At 39.5% G+C, this 15,728-nt stretch overlaps 1 protein-coding gene across 15 annotated transcripts in view; it reads left to right on the top strand.

Annotated features, from left to right (window-relative positions):
- Positions 1 to 15,728, top strand: part of ENTPD5 (ectonucleoside triphosphate diphosphohydrolase 5 (inactive)) — a 36,385-nt gene that overhangs the window by 4,252 nt on the left and 16,405 nt on the right. For 5 of the 15 annotated variants that reach the window (XM_019640329.1, XM_019640332.1, XM_019640334.1 and 2 more), the window contains exons 2-3: positions 13,697 to 13,981; positions 14,631 to 14,710. In XM_019640329.1, coding sequence (XP_019495874.1) covers positions 13,765 to 13,981; positions 14,631 to 14,710 — 297 coding nt within the window. In that variant the 5' untranslated portion in view covers positions 13,697 to 13,764. Of the gene's footprint in view, positions 1 to 7,609; positions 10,307 to 10,752; positions 11,757 to 12,021; positions 12,158 to 13,696; positions 13,982 to 14,630; positions 14,711 to 15,728 lie in introns of those variants that run through there. The other 10 variants (XM_019640324.1, XM_019640322.1, XM_019640323.1 and 7 more) reach the window with 8 other exon arrangements.

A 15,728-nucleotide genomic window follows, 5' to 3' on the forward strand; every position in this document is an offset into this window, starting at 1 on the left:
ACAGTAGTGTATGGATTTGAGAATAGAGACATTGGTGACTAGAAGACCAGTTAAGAGGCTATGGTAGTCCAAGTCTGAAGTAATAGAGGCTGGAATCTAAATTCAGGGGGAGTAGGAGGAAAAAAAGAGAAAGATACTGCAAAGAAAAAAATCACCAGTCCTTGATAACAGATTGGAAGATAGAAGGCACAAGGGAGGAGAATTCAAAGATGATGAAGATTTTGAGTTATGAATTAGAAAATTTGTGGTGCCACTAACAGAAACAGGATATTAGAAAGGGAATCCATTTAACTCTCTGTATGTATGGGGTAGGGGTGCCGAGGAAGGGGACCATTTGGAGATGCCAGTTTGAAGTGTCTCTCATTTTGAGTTCAGTATTTTTAAAAGGAAAACTTAATGAAAATGTTGGCAAGATTGCATGCGTAGGGGTAGATACTATTCATTCTATTCTAGGATTCCAAGTGAATACCTGGAGAAGTGCTTTTTTCTTTTTAAAAAAAAACTTAAAAAAATATTTTTCAATTAGTTAACATACAAAATTATATTAGTTTCATGTGTACAACATAGTGATTTGACATTTGTATAACTTATGAAGTGATCACCCCAATAAGCCTAGTACCCATCTGACACCATACATAGTGATGACAGTATTACTGACTATATTCCCTATACTGTACTGTATATCCCCATGACTGTTTTTATAGCTGTCAATTTGTACATCTCAATCTCGTCCCCTTTTTTATTTTTTTAAAAATTTTTATTTGGGAATTAGGGGATGGGAACAGCACTGGGAATTGGGGGAAGGGGAACAGACAAGTTGCTGTCCTTTTGTTCTTCAGTCTAGTTGTGGAGGACGTTGCTTCACTGGCCCAAGTTGGCACCATCATTGCGCTCTCCCGGGCGAGGCAGATCAGTTGCTGGCTTCTGGACAGCCGCTCACGGTGGCTGTTGGCCGCTCTCACTGGCTGCTGGCTACACATGGTAGATAGCCCATGGCAACCCACTGCAGCAGGGGCTGCAGCCTACACCATCGCCAGCGACTCACGGCAGCCCAGCTCCAGGTTGAGCTGTTGTTCAGCATCTTAGCTGTAGAGGGCAGTGTCACTGGCCCTCATATGTGGGATCTGAACCGGGGCCCTCTGCCGTCCCAAGCCAGTTCTTAACCATCGCGCCACTCGGCCGGCCCTCATCCCCTTTTTCACCCATGCCCCTGATCCCTCTCCTACCTGGCAACCATCACAATATTCTCTGTATCTATGAGTTTGTTTCTATTTTGTTTGTTTATTTTGTTTTTTAGATTCCACATAGAAGTGAAATCATACAGTATTTGTCTTTCTGTTATTTCACTTAGCATAATACCCTCTAGATCCATCTGTGTTGTTTCAAATGGCAATATTTCTTTCTTTTTGTGTATATGTACCATTTCTTTATCCATTCATCTATCTATGGACACTTAGGTTGCTTCCATACCTTGGCTATTGTAAATAATGTTGCAGTGAACATAGGGATGCATATGTCTTTTCTAATTAGTGTTTTGGGTTTCTTCAGATAAATACCCAGAAGTGGACTTGCTGGGTCCTTCTTTGTCTCTTGTTATAAAGTCTATTTTGTCTGATATAAGTATTGTTACTCTAGCTGTTTTTTCATTTGCATTTGTATGAAATATCTTTTTCCATCCCTTTATTTTCAGTCTGTGTGTGTCTTTCGATCTGAAGTGATTTTCTTAAAGGCAGCATATGTGTCGGTCTTGTTATCCTTTCAACCACACTATGTCTTTTGATTGGACATTTAATTCATTTACATTTAAAGTAATTACTGATAGGTGTGTAGTTATTGCCATTTTATTATTCATATTTTTTACCTTTTTTATTTATTTTTTCTTCTTCTTAAAGAAGTCCCTCTAAGATTCTTTGTAATATGGTTTGGTGGTGATGAATTCCTTTAGCTTTTTCTTGTCTGGGAAGCTCTTTATTTCTTCTTTGATTCTAAATGATAGCCTTAATGGGTAGAGTAATCTTGGTTATAGGTCCTTGCTTTCATCACTGGATATTTCATGCCAGTCCCTTTTGGCCTGCCAAGTTTCTGTTGAGAAATCAGCTGACAGTCTTATGGGGACTCCCTTGTAGGTAACTAACTGCTTTTCTCTTGCTGCTTTTAAGATTCTCTTTTTGCCTTTAACCTTTGGCATTTTAACTATGATGTGCCTTGCTGTGGGCCTCTTTCGGTTCATCTTCTGTTGTGAATAATGCTACAGTGAACATTGGCATAGAAGTAATTTGTTTGAGTCCCTGTTTTCAGTTCTTGTGGATAGGTATCTAGGACTGGGATTGACTTGGTCCCTTTTAACCACACACTCACACATATAATAGTAAGTGGCTATTCTTGATCACACTTGGAACACACAACTGGTATTTGAGTTCTTCACAGCCAAAAAAAGCCCTCACACAGTGCATAAACTAGGTTTTATGCACTTTGTTTATGGATTAGCTCTTTAATTGCGGCCCCCTCATACATTTACACATGTACATTTACACAAAAATGTACACTAGCTTTTAGAGGGAATATGACTTGCCTCCTTTTGTTGTTGCTGATTTATAGACAAGTGATTTTATAAGAGTGACTGCAGTTGTAATTTGAATGAGAAGAAAGTATAGAATAGGAGAAAGAGCCCAAAAGTACTAGACTACAAGTCAGGAGATGCGCTTAATGATCTGGTTTCCAAAGTCTGAACAGATTCAAAACAAATGTAGAAAGTGATAACTATGTCAAAAATAGGCGTACAAACAAGAGAGAAAAGAGAGAATTTTGTTCTTATGGGTATCCACGTCCATCTCCTACAGGTTGAAAAAGTGACACATTAGTTGAAGAAAACAAGGGGGAAGTCCCGAAGGGAAAGGAAAAATTGTTAAGTAACCTATATAAAGTAATACCCCACTTTTTCGTAGGTCAGATTTCTGCAAATTCTGCTTTCTTATTCCAAGCTGAGAGCTCATAATAAATGAAAAGATATTTATAAGCCACTAAAAGAGCTGTCATAAGGTCCCTTATTCTGTTGGAGAGGTCCTCACGGTATAAGCTGACATAAAAGTCTAATGAATATGGCTCCGATTCACATCCCACAAAAGATTTTTAAAAATTAGATGATGGTAGCTTATTGAAGGAGTCAGGTACATCACAACACTGATCAGTGATAATAGATAGCATGGTGTCAAGGAAGACTAGCTCAAAAAGCATAGTAAATGGGACTATTTAGTGGCAGAACAGCAAGCAGTCCTACAGACCTGTAGCCCTTGGAGGCATTCCAAGTTTACAGAAAAATATAACTGATGATCATAATGATGAACCTAAACCATAAATAAAATGTCACTTTCGAAACATTTTTACTAAACATTGTTAAAATAAAAATATTATGGTATTTAGAGGAGGAGCATCTTAAAGACATCTGAGAAAATGTACTTATGTGGAAACTTTCTTATTATATGAGGTATCATTGTAATATTTCAGTCTTTCTCATATTTTTATTTTTCAGTTTAACACGTTTGAAGCGGTAGCTATTTTTTGGTTGATAACAAGAAAGGGAAAACATGTTTTCACTTCTTTTCCCACAAACTCCAATATAAACAGTGACAAATGACAGTGATCCTTGTAATTACTCTTCTGCGATAAGTTATCTCCCACAATGGACATGAGTTTGGAGGCAAAGATCATTTATCACCTTAGATTTTCATTATATTTGCTCATTGGGACACTGTTAATCCCCTCCTGGTTGACAGTATTTTCTTAATCCAAAGGACTTTCACTCTTAATGAAAGGCTTTGTGACTGGTGAAGAAAAGAAGCAGCATTAGCAACAGCTTTCGCCATACAGTGATTATTGTACATAAGTCAAGCCTAAAACAGTGCAAAATGAAATCAAGCACTACCTGATCTCATTTTAGTATAATACCCAAGTGGTTTCATTGTACAGAATGGGCCTTTTAGACACTTGTCTAATGATGTTTTGATTGAAATGTAATAAAGTACAGAAATAAGTGACCTGTTTACATTTGAATTTTACATTTGTTGGTAAATGCATCAATTCTAATTCCTTTATCGAAAGTTAGAGTATTTGATCTTAGGGATGAAGGGACCTTAGAAAATACCAACCAGTCTTCTGATCTGTGAATCTGTTTTGGATATTGTGGTCAGATTTGGGCTGAACCCTTTGGGGTAAGACTCCTTCCCTTCCCACCAGCATGAGACAATTCATATTATTGGGAAATTCTTATTCCTATTCAGTCTCTTCCCCTTGTAGTTTCCATGCTCACAGGTCTTATTACAGCTCCTTGGCAATGATCTAATAAAAGTTGATTTTTAAATAAACCTTTTTTACTTAGTTGATATTTAAAAAGTGCTTGTGATAAAATTTTTCAGTGGTTTTCCAATCTGTGCCAGTTGTCAGTCTTCTCTCTACCAAATATCTCTTCAGTACGTAAGTATTAATGCTACCATTGTATGATTAGAAACTTTTTTTCTGTATGTAGCTTGAGGGAAGTTGCTATTCTATTAACATAAATATTCATACTCTATATCTTCCTTGATTTAATATTTAATTTCACTGTTAGGTTTATTATTAAGTTATTAATATGTCTAAAATCTTAAATGTAGTGACTCATTCCTACTTTTTCCTAAACATATCTGACTTTTATTTGAAGTCTTTAAATTCATTTCCACCTTAGGAACAAAGAGGACATTGTGTGAGTTGTAGTTTTTTTTAATTTTAATTCTTTTAAATAAAATAATGGGACTATAACAGAAAAATTAGAAAGCTTCAAGTGTTGGGACATATTTTCAGAGAAGTTAAAAGTCCATATTGCTTTTAATTTTTCAAAGTTAATATCTTTGGAATAACATATACTTTGTAAAACAATAAGTGGGTAAGCTGTGTTAATAGAAAAATATATTTTAAAAAAAGCTGACCACAAAATATTATGCAAATACAGGGTTGATCTGTATGACCAGTGGAATATGGGGAAGTGATAGTGTATGAACAAGTCCAAGTCAAGGCCTTATTCTTTCTTGGATTGCCCACTCTGGAGGAAGCCAGCCACCATGTGTGAAGACATTCAAGGCCCTGTGGAGAGTCCACATGAGAAGCAGCTGAGGCTTTCTTCCAATATCTAGCCATCAGCTTGCCAACCATTGAGTGAGCCATCTTGGAGGTGGGTCCTCAGCCTGTCAAGCCTTCAGATGACTGCAGCCCCAGCCTACATCTTGACTACAGTATCATAAGAGACCCTAAGCCAGAATTGTCCAATTAAGTCACTCCCAAATCCTTGAACTACGGAAGCCGTGAGATAGTAAATGTTTATTGTTTTAAGCAACTAAGTTTTGGGGTTATTTGTTATGCAGCAATAGATAACTAATATACAGCATCCTAAAATATTTATTGGTTTAATAAATAGAGAAAAATTTGGACAATGTGAACAATGTTTAGTATCCTTTAGAAAGTTAGTTTATAACAATTTTAACAATTTGAAAGTGGTTAAAGAAATTCCATTTAGCTATAGAACTAATTCAGAAAAATAAAATTACAGTTTCTCCTAAAACAATATGACTAGAGTAGGTATTCATTAATTACATTCTCTCTTAAAAATCTATTTAACTGTTTATGAAAGTATTATTTCTCCCTTTTTATGTCAGTTGCAGTTTATTCCTATTGTCAGTTTCTATTTAGCAGCTTCTTGGACACGCTCCTAGGTGCTTGGGCAAATCAATAAACAAAAAACATTCTTGCTCTCAAAGAGCTTATATTCTATCAGAGAACACAGACAATAAGCAGAATAAATAAGCTATCTAGAATGTTAGAATGTGGTAAGTAGTATGGAAAGAAGAAAAAGCAGATCAGAGTAAAAGGGACTGGGAGAACAGGTGGAGGTAGGGGGCACATGAGGGAAGGAGGTTACATATAGTTCTAAAGATGGGCCTCAATAAGAAAGCAGCATTTGAACAATGAAGGTGTTGCAGGAATTTATCAAGTGGATGTACGGAAAACATTCCAGATAAAGGCCCTAAGGTAGAAGCGTGGGTGACATACGAGCACAGAGGTCAGTGTGGGGAGAGTGAGTAAGGTGAGAAGTATTAGTAGATGAGGCCAGAGGGGTAATGGGGAAGAAGGCAGAGCAGGTGGGTCCATGGAGGCTGTTAGGACCTTGCTGAGGGAAAGGAGAAGCCATTGCTGGATTTTGCAGAGGAGAGAGAGAGACATGCTCTAACATTTTTAAAGGATGACTTTAGTTGCTTGTTAAAAATAGACTCTGAAGGAGTGAGAGTAAAAGTGGAGGTCTGTTAGGACAACATTAGAGTGAATCACATGAGAGATGATGGTGACTTGGGCCAAGGTTGTAGCCATGGATAGCCATGGAAGTGGCCTGAAACGGTCGGACTCTGGAAATGTAATGAAGGTAGAACCAGCAGGAAGCAGATCAAAAGTTCTTGGTCATATATAGGAAGGAGAACAAACTACTATAAGACTTGCACATTCTGATGCCAGCCTGACTTTCCAGCGTCATTTCTGACCATTTTCTGCTCTGCACTCTCTTCCCCACCCCATATCCATCTTCGCTAGAGCCATACTGGATGACCCTTCCTGGGTGACCTAGTGGTTAAAACTGGGCTCTGGGTTTGATTTCTGGCTCTTTTCACTTACTACTACAAGGTCTTAAATTAGCTTTTTAAGCCTCAGTTTTCTCATTTATTGACTGGGGATGTTTATAATAGAACCTACCTCATGGAGTGGTATTGTGAGATTAAATGAGATAATCTATGTAAAATACTTAACATAGTGCTTGGCAAATATTAAGGTCTCAATAAATATTAGCTGCTATTATCTCAGATTGCGTTCCTTTGGCCCCATTCTTTCCTCTGTATTAAATGCTACCCTCCTCTTTTATATCTTCTATCACTATGGTCTTCTACTTTTTTTTCCCTTCATTTCTCAAATCCATATGAAAGAAATTCATGAGGAAATTTAAAAATGAAATCAAATTAAACATAATTTCCCTGCTGCCAGTTTTCGTCTTTATAGTCCCTCTGGCTTTTGTCCACATGTCTAATATTTATGTAGTTACTTCTATTCATTTCTCATAGTTCAAGTGTCTTTCCTAATCCTCTGGGTAGATTTAGTCCTGTGCTTTGAGTTCCTTTAGCATTTTTCTGATTAACTTAAGAAGGTGTGGTTATTTATATGTACATCTGTCACCCCTGCCAAAGTCAACATCTTTTTCTTTTTTTAAGATTTTATTGGGGAATTGGGGAAGGGGAACAGTCAAGTTGTTGTCCTTCAGTCTTAGTTGTGGAGGGCGCAGCTAGCTCAGCTCCAAGTACAGGAGGCTGCTCCAGCCAGTCGGCCCAGCAGCTCGTGGCTGCTGAGCTCAAGGTGCCACGTTCCATCTTAGTTGCGGGTGGGCATAGCCCACCATCTCATGCGGGAGTTGAACCAGCAACCTAGTTGTTAGGAGCACATACTCTCACCAGCTGAGCCATCCTGCCACCTGTTGGCAGCTCAGCAGCAGCTCAGCTCGGGTGCAGCTAACTGGCCTATGTGGGAATCGAACCGGTGACCCTGTTGCTCAGAGCTCGCGCTCTTAACCAACTGAGCCACTTGGCCGGCCCGAAAGTCAACATCTTAAATAAAAAGGTTTGTGTAGTCACCTTTAATTCTCTGGTACCTAGTACTTAGTGTAGGCATCAATAAACATTTACAGAATTCGCTGAGTGGAGCCTACCAAGACTCTCCACCCCAATCCTTCTTACATGTAACTGCTAGATTCATATCTGTGACACTCCCTTGCTCAAGATCTTCAATGGCTTTCATCATCTGCAGAGTAAAGTCTGAACTCCTTAGCTGAGTATTTGGTGCTCTACTATCTGACTTCAATTTTGCCTTTCCAACTTTATTTTCTACTTGTTAGTCAAACTGATCTGTTCACTACTCCCCAGGGCGCCCCCTTTTTCTACATCAATGTCTTGATTCATATTGTTTAATTTTCCTGAAAAGCACTCCTGTTCTGTCCTAATACATCTCCCCAGAACCCTCCTCAAATGCCACCTCTTTCACAAAGCCTTCTCTGATTATCCCGGCTGGAAGTAACCTCTCCCTGCTTTGAAGTCTCAGAGCATGGTAACTGTGCTACTTCTCACATTTTAACTTTACAGAGGTAATTAATTGGCATGTATTTTTTTTCCTGTTTACCCCAGCCTCTTAAAAGGCAGGTCTAAGATGATTCATCTTTGCATGCTGTACTTGTAAGTAGCGTTAGGCAACGCATAAGTTCTGGAATGGCTGAGTGAATTAATATGTGAGTAAATAGACTTCCTGGAATAGCACTGCTTTCCATGGGCTGGTTTGGAGGGTAATGGGTATTTGAGGATGTGATACATAGCCATAGTAAGACACTGGGAAAGGGGGTACTCCCTGCCCCAGTGCCCCTACAGATACCTTTAGCCCAATTATACCGAGTCCATTCAGAACAGATTTACTGATGTCTGGCATGTTCTAGGCTCAGTGCTTGTCTCGGAGAATACAAAAGATATCATGCACCCTCACCTTAGACACCCTTCAGATAGATAGCAAGGTGTTCCAGGGCTCTCTCTGGCCCTTGGTATTGGGAATGTAGGTCCCAAGTTATATCCCCAAATGGGGAATTGCTTGCTACTGTGCTGAAATCTCCCAGATTTAGACCTACCTTGGTTTTGCTTTGCTTGGATAACTTAGGCTCTGGGTGGTTTGACTAATCCATTCCCATAGTTTAGCTTATTGTTTAAAAATTTCATTCTAGTTACATTTTAAACTTGCTTTGTGTTTAATTTTTAACTTTGTTAAAGGCAGCTTTTCTGTGGAGCTCAGAAGAATTTGCAGTGGGTGCTTTTACGTTTCACTGTTTTCAGACTTTAGTGGAACTTTCTAGTCACCTATTTGGTTCCTTTATATTCTACATTTGGGAAATATTGTGTCATTTTTACTCAAGTCATACAATACTGATACTTGTTTAGGGAGGACATAGAAAGACGTAAATAACACTAAGGTGTCACCATGGAACTGTGCATATAAGAAAAACAAGTCCACTCATTTTGAAATGTTTCAATACCTTCAGAACCATCCTTTATAACACCTGCCCTCTTTATTCTGGTACACCTTTATATTCCAGCCATACTGAACTCTTAACCCTCCGTCGTGCACAACTGATCTCACAGATTCATTGCACACAAATTTTCAAATATCTAACAGTCAAGTATCGTGACTCATTGCTTCCCCCTCTATGGTAACCTATTGCCAGTCATGTTTGTGACTTAGTACAGTAAAGACGTATTTCATAGCGGCATCTTTGTGTGCAATGAGTCTGTGAGATCAGTTGCGCCCTACAGAGTTAATACTTGAAGGTCTCAGAAGTCTTTGTGTCACTTTACCAGGTTAATTTCTACCTCTGCTTCAGGACCCAGTTTAGGCCTCTCATCCCTTAAGCCTACCACTCCCTTTCCACCTCCCTCCTTCTCCTGAGATAAGTTACTTGCCCTTTATATCCATTTCGGTCACACCCTGCACTTATTTCTCTCAGAGAACTTACCACAGTACATTATAGCTGCTGGTTTACTTGTCTGTTTCTTCTAGTAAGCTGAAGCCTCCCCAAGAAATGGGCCTATATCTGATTCCTCTTTCGTATCTAGAAGTTAGCACAGCATCTGTTATATATTAGACACTCAGTAAATGCTTATTAATTAGACAATTCAATGCCTGGCTTTCTAACTTCATTTCAAGGATGGAAGCTATTAAGGAGTATTAATAACTTTTCCACTATTGGGATAATGTTATAAAAACATGAATTGGTAGGGAATTAATAACATTATATAGTTGTATATAGTTATATATAATTGTAAACATAACATTAAGTAATATAAAACATTAATTGTAAACATAACATTAAGTAATGTAGAACATTAATTAGGTAATTAATCTCCTGTGTAAAACCAACACAGAATTCACTTCCTAAGCAACTTCTGCCCTATAAGCAATAATCTACTAGTTGGCACTTAACTATCTTACAAGTACATGAACCGGACAATCATGTGTACCCAGAAAGAAGGTGGATAAGGGAGGAGTGAAGGATAAAGAAGGGAGTGAGTTAGCAAAATGCTACAGTTGCAAACTAGCACAAAGGTGAATGTGGTTCATGAGGCTAGCTTGATTCAGAAGAGCTGAAATAGGAGCAAAGAGCAAAAGGCAACCACCAGTGAAAGCCAGGATTCACAGGGAACCGGCAGACGAGCAGGTGAGCACTCGTGTGGGGCCCGGGTCCTGTGGGATTGTAGTCTCTCAGGCTCTGGATGACATGAAAGAAGGGAATCAGCTCTGGGGAGGCTGAGTAGAGAGGATTAGTGTTTACTACAGAGACAAAGATACACTGAACAAGAGCTTAGAAGATGGGCATGGTGACAAACTCTGGCTGGCACCAAAGTCTCAAAGAAAAGAATTGAAGATAGGCCTTTGTTGGAGATGAATGGGAGATAGAGAGCAAGAGATATTGCGAAGACCAATTCTGAAAGTAGTAGATTTAACTATCCTGATGTATACTCTCCATTCTGTAGAAAGTAAATCTGACTACGTTATTTTGAGTAGCATGTAAAACTTTTTATATAATTGACACATTTGAAAAAACAGTCCTTCCTTGGAAGTTTGGAATCTTGATCTTCCAATGGGTAGGTAAGTAATCTCCTTTTGTAAAGAAGTCAGCTGTTATATTCTTGTTAAATGGGTGCGATCCAGTCTCTGAGCTATTGGATCACTGTTCATCCCTTCAGGGTATTTATTCAACACATACAATGTGCTAGCACTGTACCAGCACTAGGAACAAACACATCTGTGAACAAAACAGACAAAAACTCCTGCCTTGTATATATAGCTCACATGGGGTGGCAGTAGGTCGGGGAGCCAGGAGTATGAAAATTAAAAGTAGCCGATTCTATAGTGTTATCAGAAGGTGAGAAGTGCTATGGGAAAATATAACAGGAAAGGAAGACAGGAGACGGTATGTGACCAGGTGGGTTGCAATTTTAAACAGAGCAAACAAGGACGGTCTCACTGAGAACAGTGACATTTGAGCAAAGACTAACAGTGATTGAACAAGCTATGCAGTCTGGTGTCACATAAATAGGATGCTATTTTACAATATGTACTCTAAATTATAAGCCATTCTAATACCATTCTTAAAGAAAACTGAGACTGGGTGTGGTGTTAGAAGGTGGGAGTTGAGAACAAAAGAAGGATTTTATGTCTTCATCCTTTGCTTTCTTTAAAATCAGTTTAGTTTTACACTGAACACATAGTATGATTCTGCAGTTTTCACTCCATGAAAACAGATACCTAGTATGCATTTTTACCCCCTTGTAATCTCTTGGAAGAAAAACTAATGTTTGTTTAATGGAAATAGATGCTGGAGAGGTTTTTCAGAAACCATGATACTAGAGAAAGTGTGAGTGAGCCCTGAAGAAGCTGCTGTGGCATCAGTCACAGAGCTGGAGGAAGGCTGGTGACTGAGCCCCTCTACTTTCTGATGGAGAAAAGGGACCAGGTGTTGAATGTGGTTCAAGCTCTGGATAAGGCAAGAATCTCTTCATACTCAGAGAATCTTAAAGGTGGCTTTTTTTTCAGTTATTTAGATTGATCTGCATGACCAGCTATTTGCTGTAAGATAAGAATTGGCCAAAGGGAGTGATTTAAATGTGAGTATGAACCTAGCCAGGCAGCTGCCCTGTTTCAGTGGTTGATTTCCTGGGATGACGTTTCCTTTGTGTGAGAGTCTAAATATTTTCCTTTCCTAGCCAATAGCTCTCATTCTTAACTTCAGGATAGAAGTTGAGCCTTGAATACTGTTCAAACTAATAATTCTAACTCTGCCTTTGTAGTACCTCAGAGCAACTCTATAGTTATTTTAAATAGTTATAAATTCCAAATGCAGTTAACTTTAATTTGCTTTATTTTATGTAGTATGTCACCTGTGAGGAGGGACACATTTTGATAAAAAGAAACCCTAGGAGATCAACAAACTTGAGAATGATTGAGAATCCTCAATGTACTCCAAATAGACTGAGTGTTCTGGTAGAGATAAGGAGAGATAAGTGAGGTAAGTGAGGGACTTTGGAATTAAATCTTGTTTAACCAGTAACTATGACTTACACAAGTTGAAGTCCAGAGATGAAAGCTGGATCAGAAGACCCAAAACTGTTTTAAGCAAGGGGACAGTTAAGCAAGGCTTAAATGTTAGAGGATAGGTATGGCATTCTTCATTAATACCAGGAGAAAATATAGCCTATCCAGGAGACATTTTTCCTTGTTACTGTACTGTAGGTTTTCACCATCATTTGTATCCAACCTACCATAATAAACAAATCCGAAGCAAATAATGTTAAGCACCAGTGCTAAGTTTTACATCTTTGCCTAAGGACACATAAAGAAATAGAGGCAGCAAGTTGCCATAAGGGAGATACTTTGGAATCAGGGAAAAAGAAAGGTTGGCAAGACTGAAGACTGACTTCTGATCAGCATCTCACCACTGACCTGCTTTATGACTTCCAGCAAGTCATTGAACTGCTTTTTTTTAAAGATTTTATTGGGGAATTAGGGAAAGGAAACAGTGTTGGGGAATTGGGGAAGTTGTCTTTCAGTCTTAGTTGTGGAGGGCGCAGCTAAGCTCAGCTCCAAGTCCAGTCACCGTTGGCCACACAGTGGCAGCTCGTGGCTGCTCAGCTCAAGGTGCCGTGTTCAATCTTAGTTGCGGGTGGGCCTAACCCACCATCCCATGCGGGAGTCGAACCAGCAACCTTGTTGTTCGGAGCATGTGCTCTCACCACCTGAGCCATCCTGCCACCTGTTGGGAGCTTAGCGGCAGCTCAGCTCGGGCCAGCTCACTGGCCCATGTGGGAATTGAACCAGTGACCCTGTTGCTCAGAGCTCGGGCTCTTAACCAACTGAGCCACTCGCCCAGCCCAGAACCTCTCTCTTAATTTGCCCATCTGCCCTAAGTTCTTATGAGGATCACATGACCTGAAGCCTGTGAAGGATGTTTTAAAAACCATAATGGTCGATTCAAGTGTTTTTAAATTACATCAATTTCCTTAAAATGTGGTTGTACTTGTATGTGCAAGCCATCGGCAGTGTTGGTCAACAGGTGGCAGTCCAGTGGCCTGATTTTTGAAGGCTGTGAACACACCCCAGTGCTAGGAACTTGGTAACTTCTTTGCAACTTTATAACTTTAATTCAGAAATGGAAGCTTCTTATTCTATAAAAAGAAGAAAGAGAGGGAAATGGGGTAGGGAGTGTTAGTATATGAAGACAAAATTGTCAAAATGGAAAGAAGAAAATTAAACTCAATAATAGGAGCATGGTGGCAGAGAGAGCCTTTGAGTATGTGAGATACACCCTACAATTAAAAGCAGAGCATGGGAAAATATATTTTAAATCCCAACTTCCTTTTGCAACCAGATAGCCTTCAGAAAAGGGGCTAAGAGCCTGTCACCCAGGTCTAGCTTGTTCTAGTTATTATAAATAGAGAAGGAGCACCTTGGGGAAAGGGGTGGGGTTTCTGTACTGGGTTTTTTCTTCTTTTGCAGGTGTAAACAAAAAGGCCAGTTGGTCTAACCTTGTGTGTCTTTGTCCTGTAAGCCTCTACAGGTGTTTGAGCTGCACTGCTTTGCAACAAAAGCCTAGACTCACCACATCTTGGGAAGAGAATGGCCACTTCATGGGGGGCAGCCTTTTTCATGCTGGTGGCACCCTGTGTTTGCAGCACTGTCTTCCACAGAGATCAACAGACTTGGTTTGAGGGTGTCTTCCTGTCTTCCATGTGCCCCATCAATGTCAGTGCCAGCACCTTGTATGGAATTATGTTCGATGCAGGGAGCACTGGAACACGAATTCATGTTTACACCTTTGTGCAGAAAAGACCAGGTAAGTGCAACTAGTACCCTCACCAGAGTCAATAAATCCATATATCTCCTCTCAGAAACGTGCTGAGAGTGTGTCATGTGAATTACAGAACCTTAACAGCTACTGAATGTCTTTCTTCAGAGAACGTTTCAGACTATACTTGAACACATATGGTTTAATTCAGTGTGAAATTAAGAGAGATCTGGGTTGCCTGTAGTTTGAAACCCATGTGTTCAAGTATAGCTGTAATTTGCCTTTCCTTTTCTCTAAAGACGGTTGCTATTCCAGGTTCCAGAATGTTGAGACTGCTGGGAGTAGTCTTGAGAGAAGGATCCCTACCATCCTTGAAGGGGATGAGGAGACCCTGAAGATGAACTTTTTCTGAATTTCCAGTGTTCTATCTTCAGGTTACATATAGAGCCTAGGGAAAAGAGTAGGAACTAGGTGTCCACCAGGGAAATGACAAAGGGATTCTCAAAGATTGCCTGTCGTCCTCTGTCCCCTCACCTAATACTCTTGCAAGCCATACCTCACAGGTGGGATTACCTTGAATAGCTCAGGGAAATAGCAGGTTAATCTAGTAGGTCATATGATACAGAGCCCAGTTTCAGAAGCAGCCTAACTTGGTAATCAGCCATCTCTCTTCTGTTTTATTCCATGGACAAAATAGGGGAGCTTCCAGTTCTGGAAGGGGAAATTTTTGATAGTGTGAAGCCAGGACTTTCTGCTTTTGCAGATCAACCTAAGCGGGTGAGTTTTTTAAACTTTTAAAATTAGATATTTAGATTCTCAGTGCCTTGATAACATTACCACACTGCTGCTATTAAATATCTCAGTACTGTTCACTACTGATTCTGAGGTCATGTGTGAGATCAGTTTTCTGTCCTCTGCTAATCTCCTGTATTAACAGTAATTGTATACCCTTAGCCTTCTAGGGCCTTGGTGGAAGGAGCTAGAATAAACTGTGACCATGTAAGGGTGACCCATATTTTAAGAGATTGCTCCCTTCGTATTTACTGTTTGAGTTGAAGCCATCAGCTGCATTGATTAATGCAGATGCAGAAGATGGACCTGAAGTTCTATAGGATAGGAGGTGTAAGCATGACAACTGAGGGAACATATACCCAGTGAACTCCATTTCAGAATGCCCGGATATAGGACAGAACCATGCCTATACACTAGAAGTTAGGCAAGAACCCATGATAGCAAAAATCTTTGGTAGTAGAGAGTGAGTGGAGAGTTTTTTTGTAACTGTATTTCACATTTGAGCACCCACAACATGCAACACCCAGTGTGTCAGAGGCCACATAGATATAAGTCAGAAAAACATAGACTAAGTCAGAATGTTAAACTTTTGTAGCAGATTTAAAGGTATTGTTTAGTGTCACAAGCATAATCATTAACCAAAGGAGAACCTGATAGCTTGAACTAAGAGGATGTTTATTTTCTCAGCTCACTGCTATGAAATGGCAAATGTGCTAGAAAACGAGGAGCTGTTAAGAGCAACTATGTTATGAGAAGCTGATTTGACATTTAGAGAAGATTGTGTTCTGGTTGCTATTAATTATAATGATTAAGAGGCAGCATGTTTTCAGAGTAGATGTTTACTCAGGAAAACAGTCAATTTAAAATAGTGGTGTTTTTTTTTTAAAGATTTTTATTGGGGAATTGGAGGGATGGGAACAGTGCTGGGGAATTGGGGGAAGGGGAACAGACAAGTTGCTGTCCTTTTTGTTCTTCAGTCTAGTTGTGGAGGATGTTGCTTCAC

This window comes from Hipposideros armiger, unplaced genomic scaffold (genome assembly GCF_001890085.2).
Source record: "Hipposideros armiger isolate ML-2016 unplaced genomic scaffold, ASM189008v1 scaffold_49, whole genome shotgun sequence".
Taxonomy (NCBI): domain Eukaryota; kingdom Metazoa; phylum Chordata; class Mammalia; order Chiroptera; family Hipposideridae; genus Hipposideros; species Hipposideros armiger.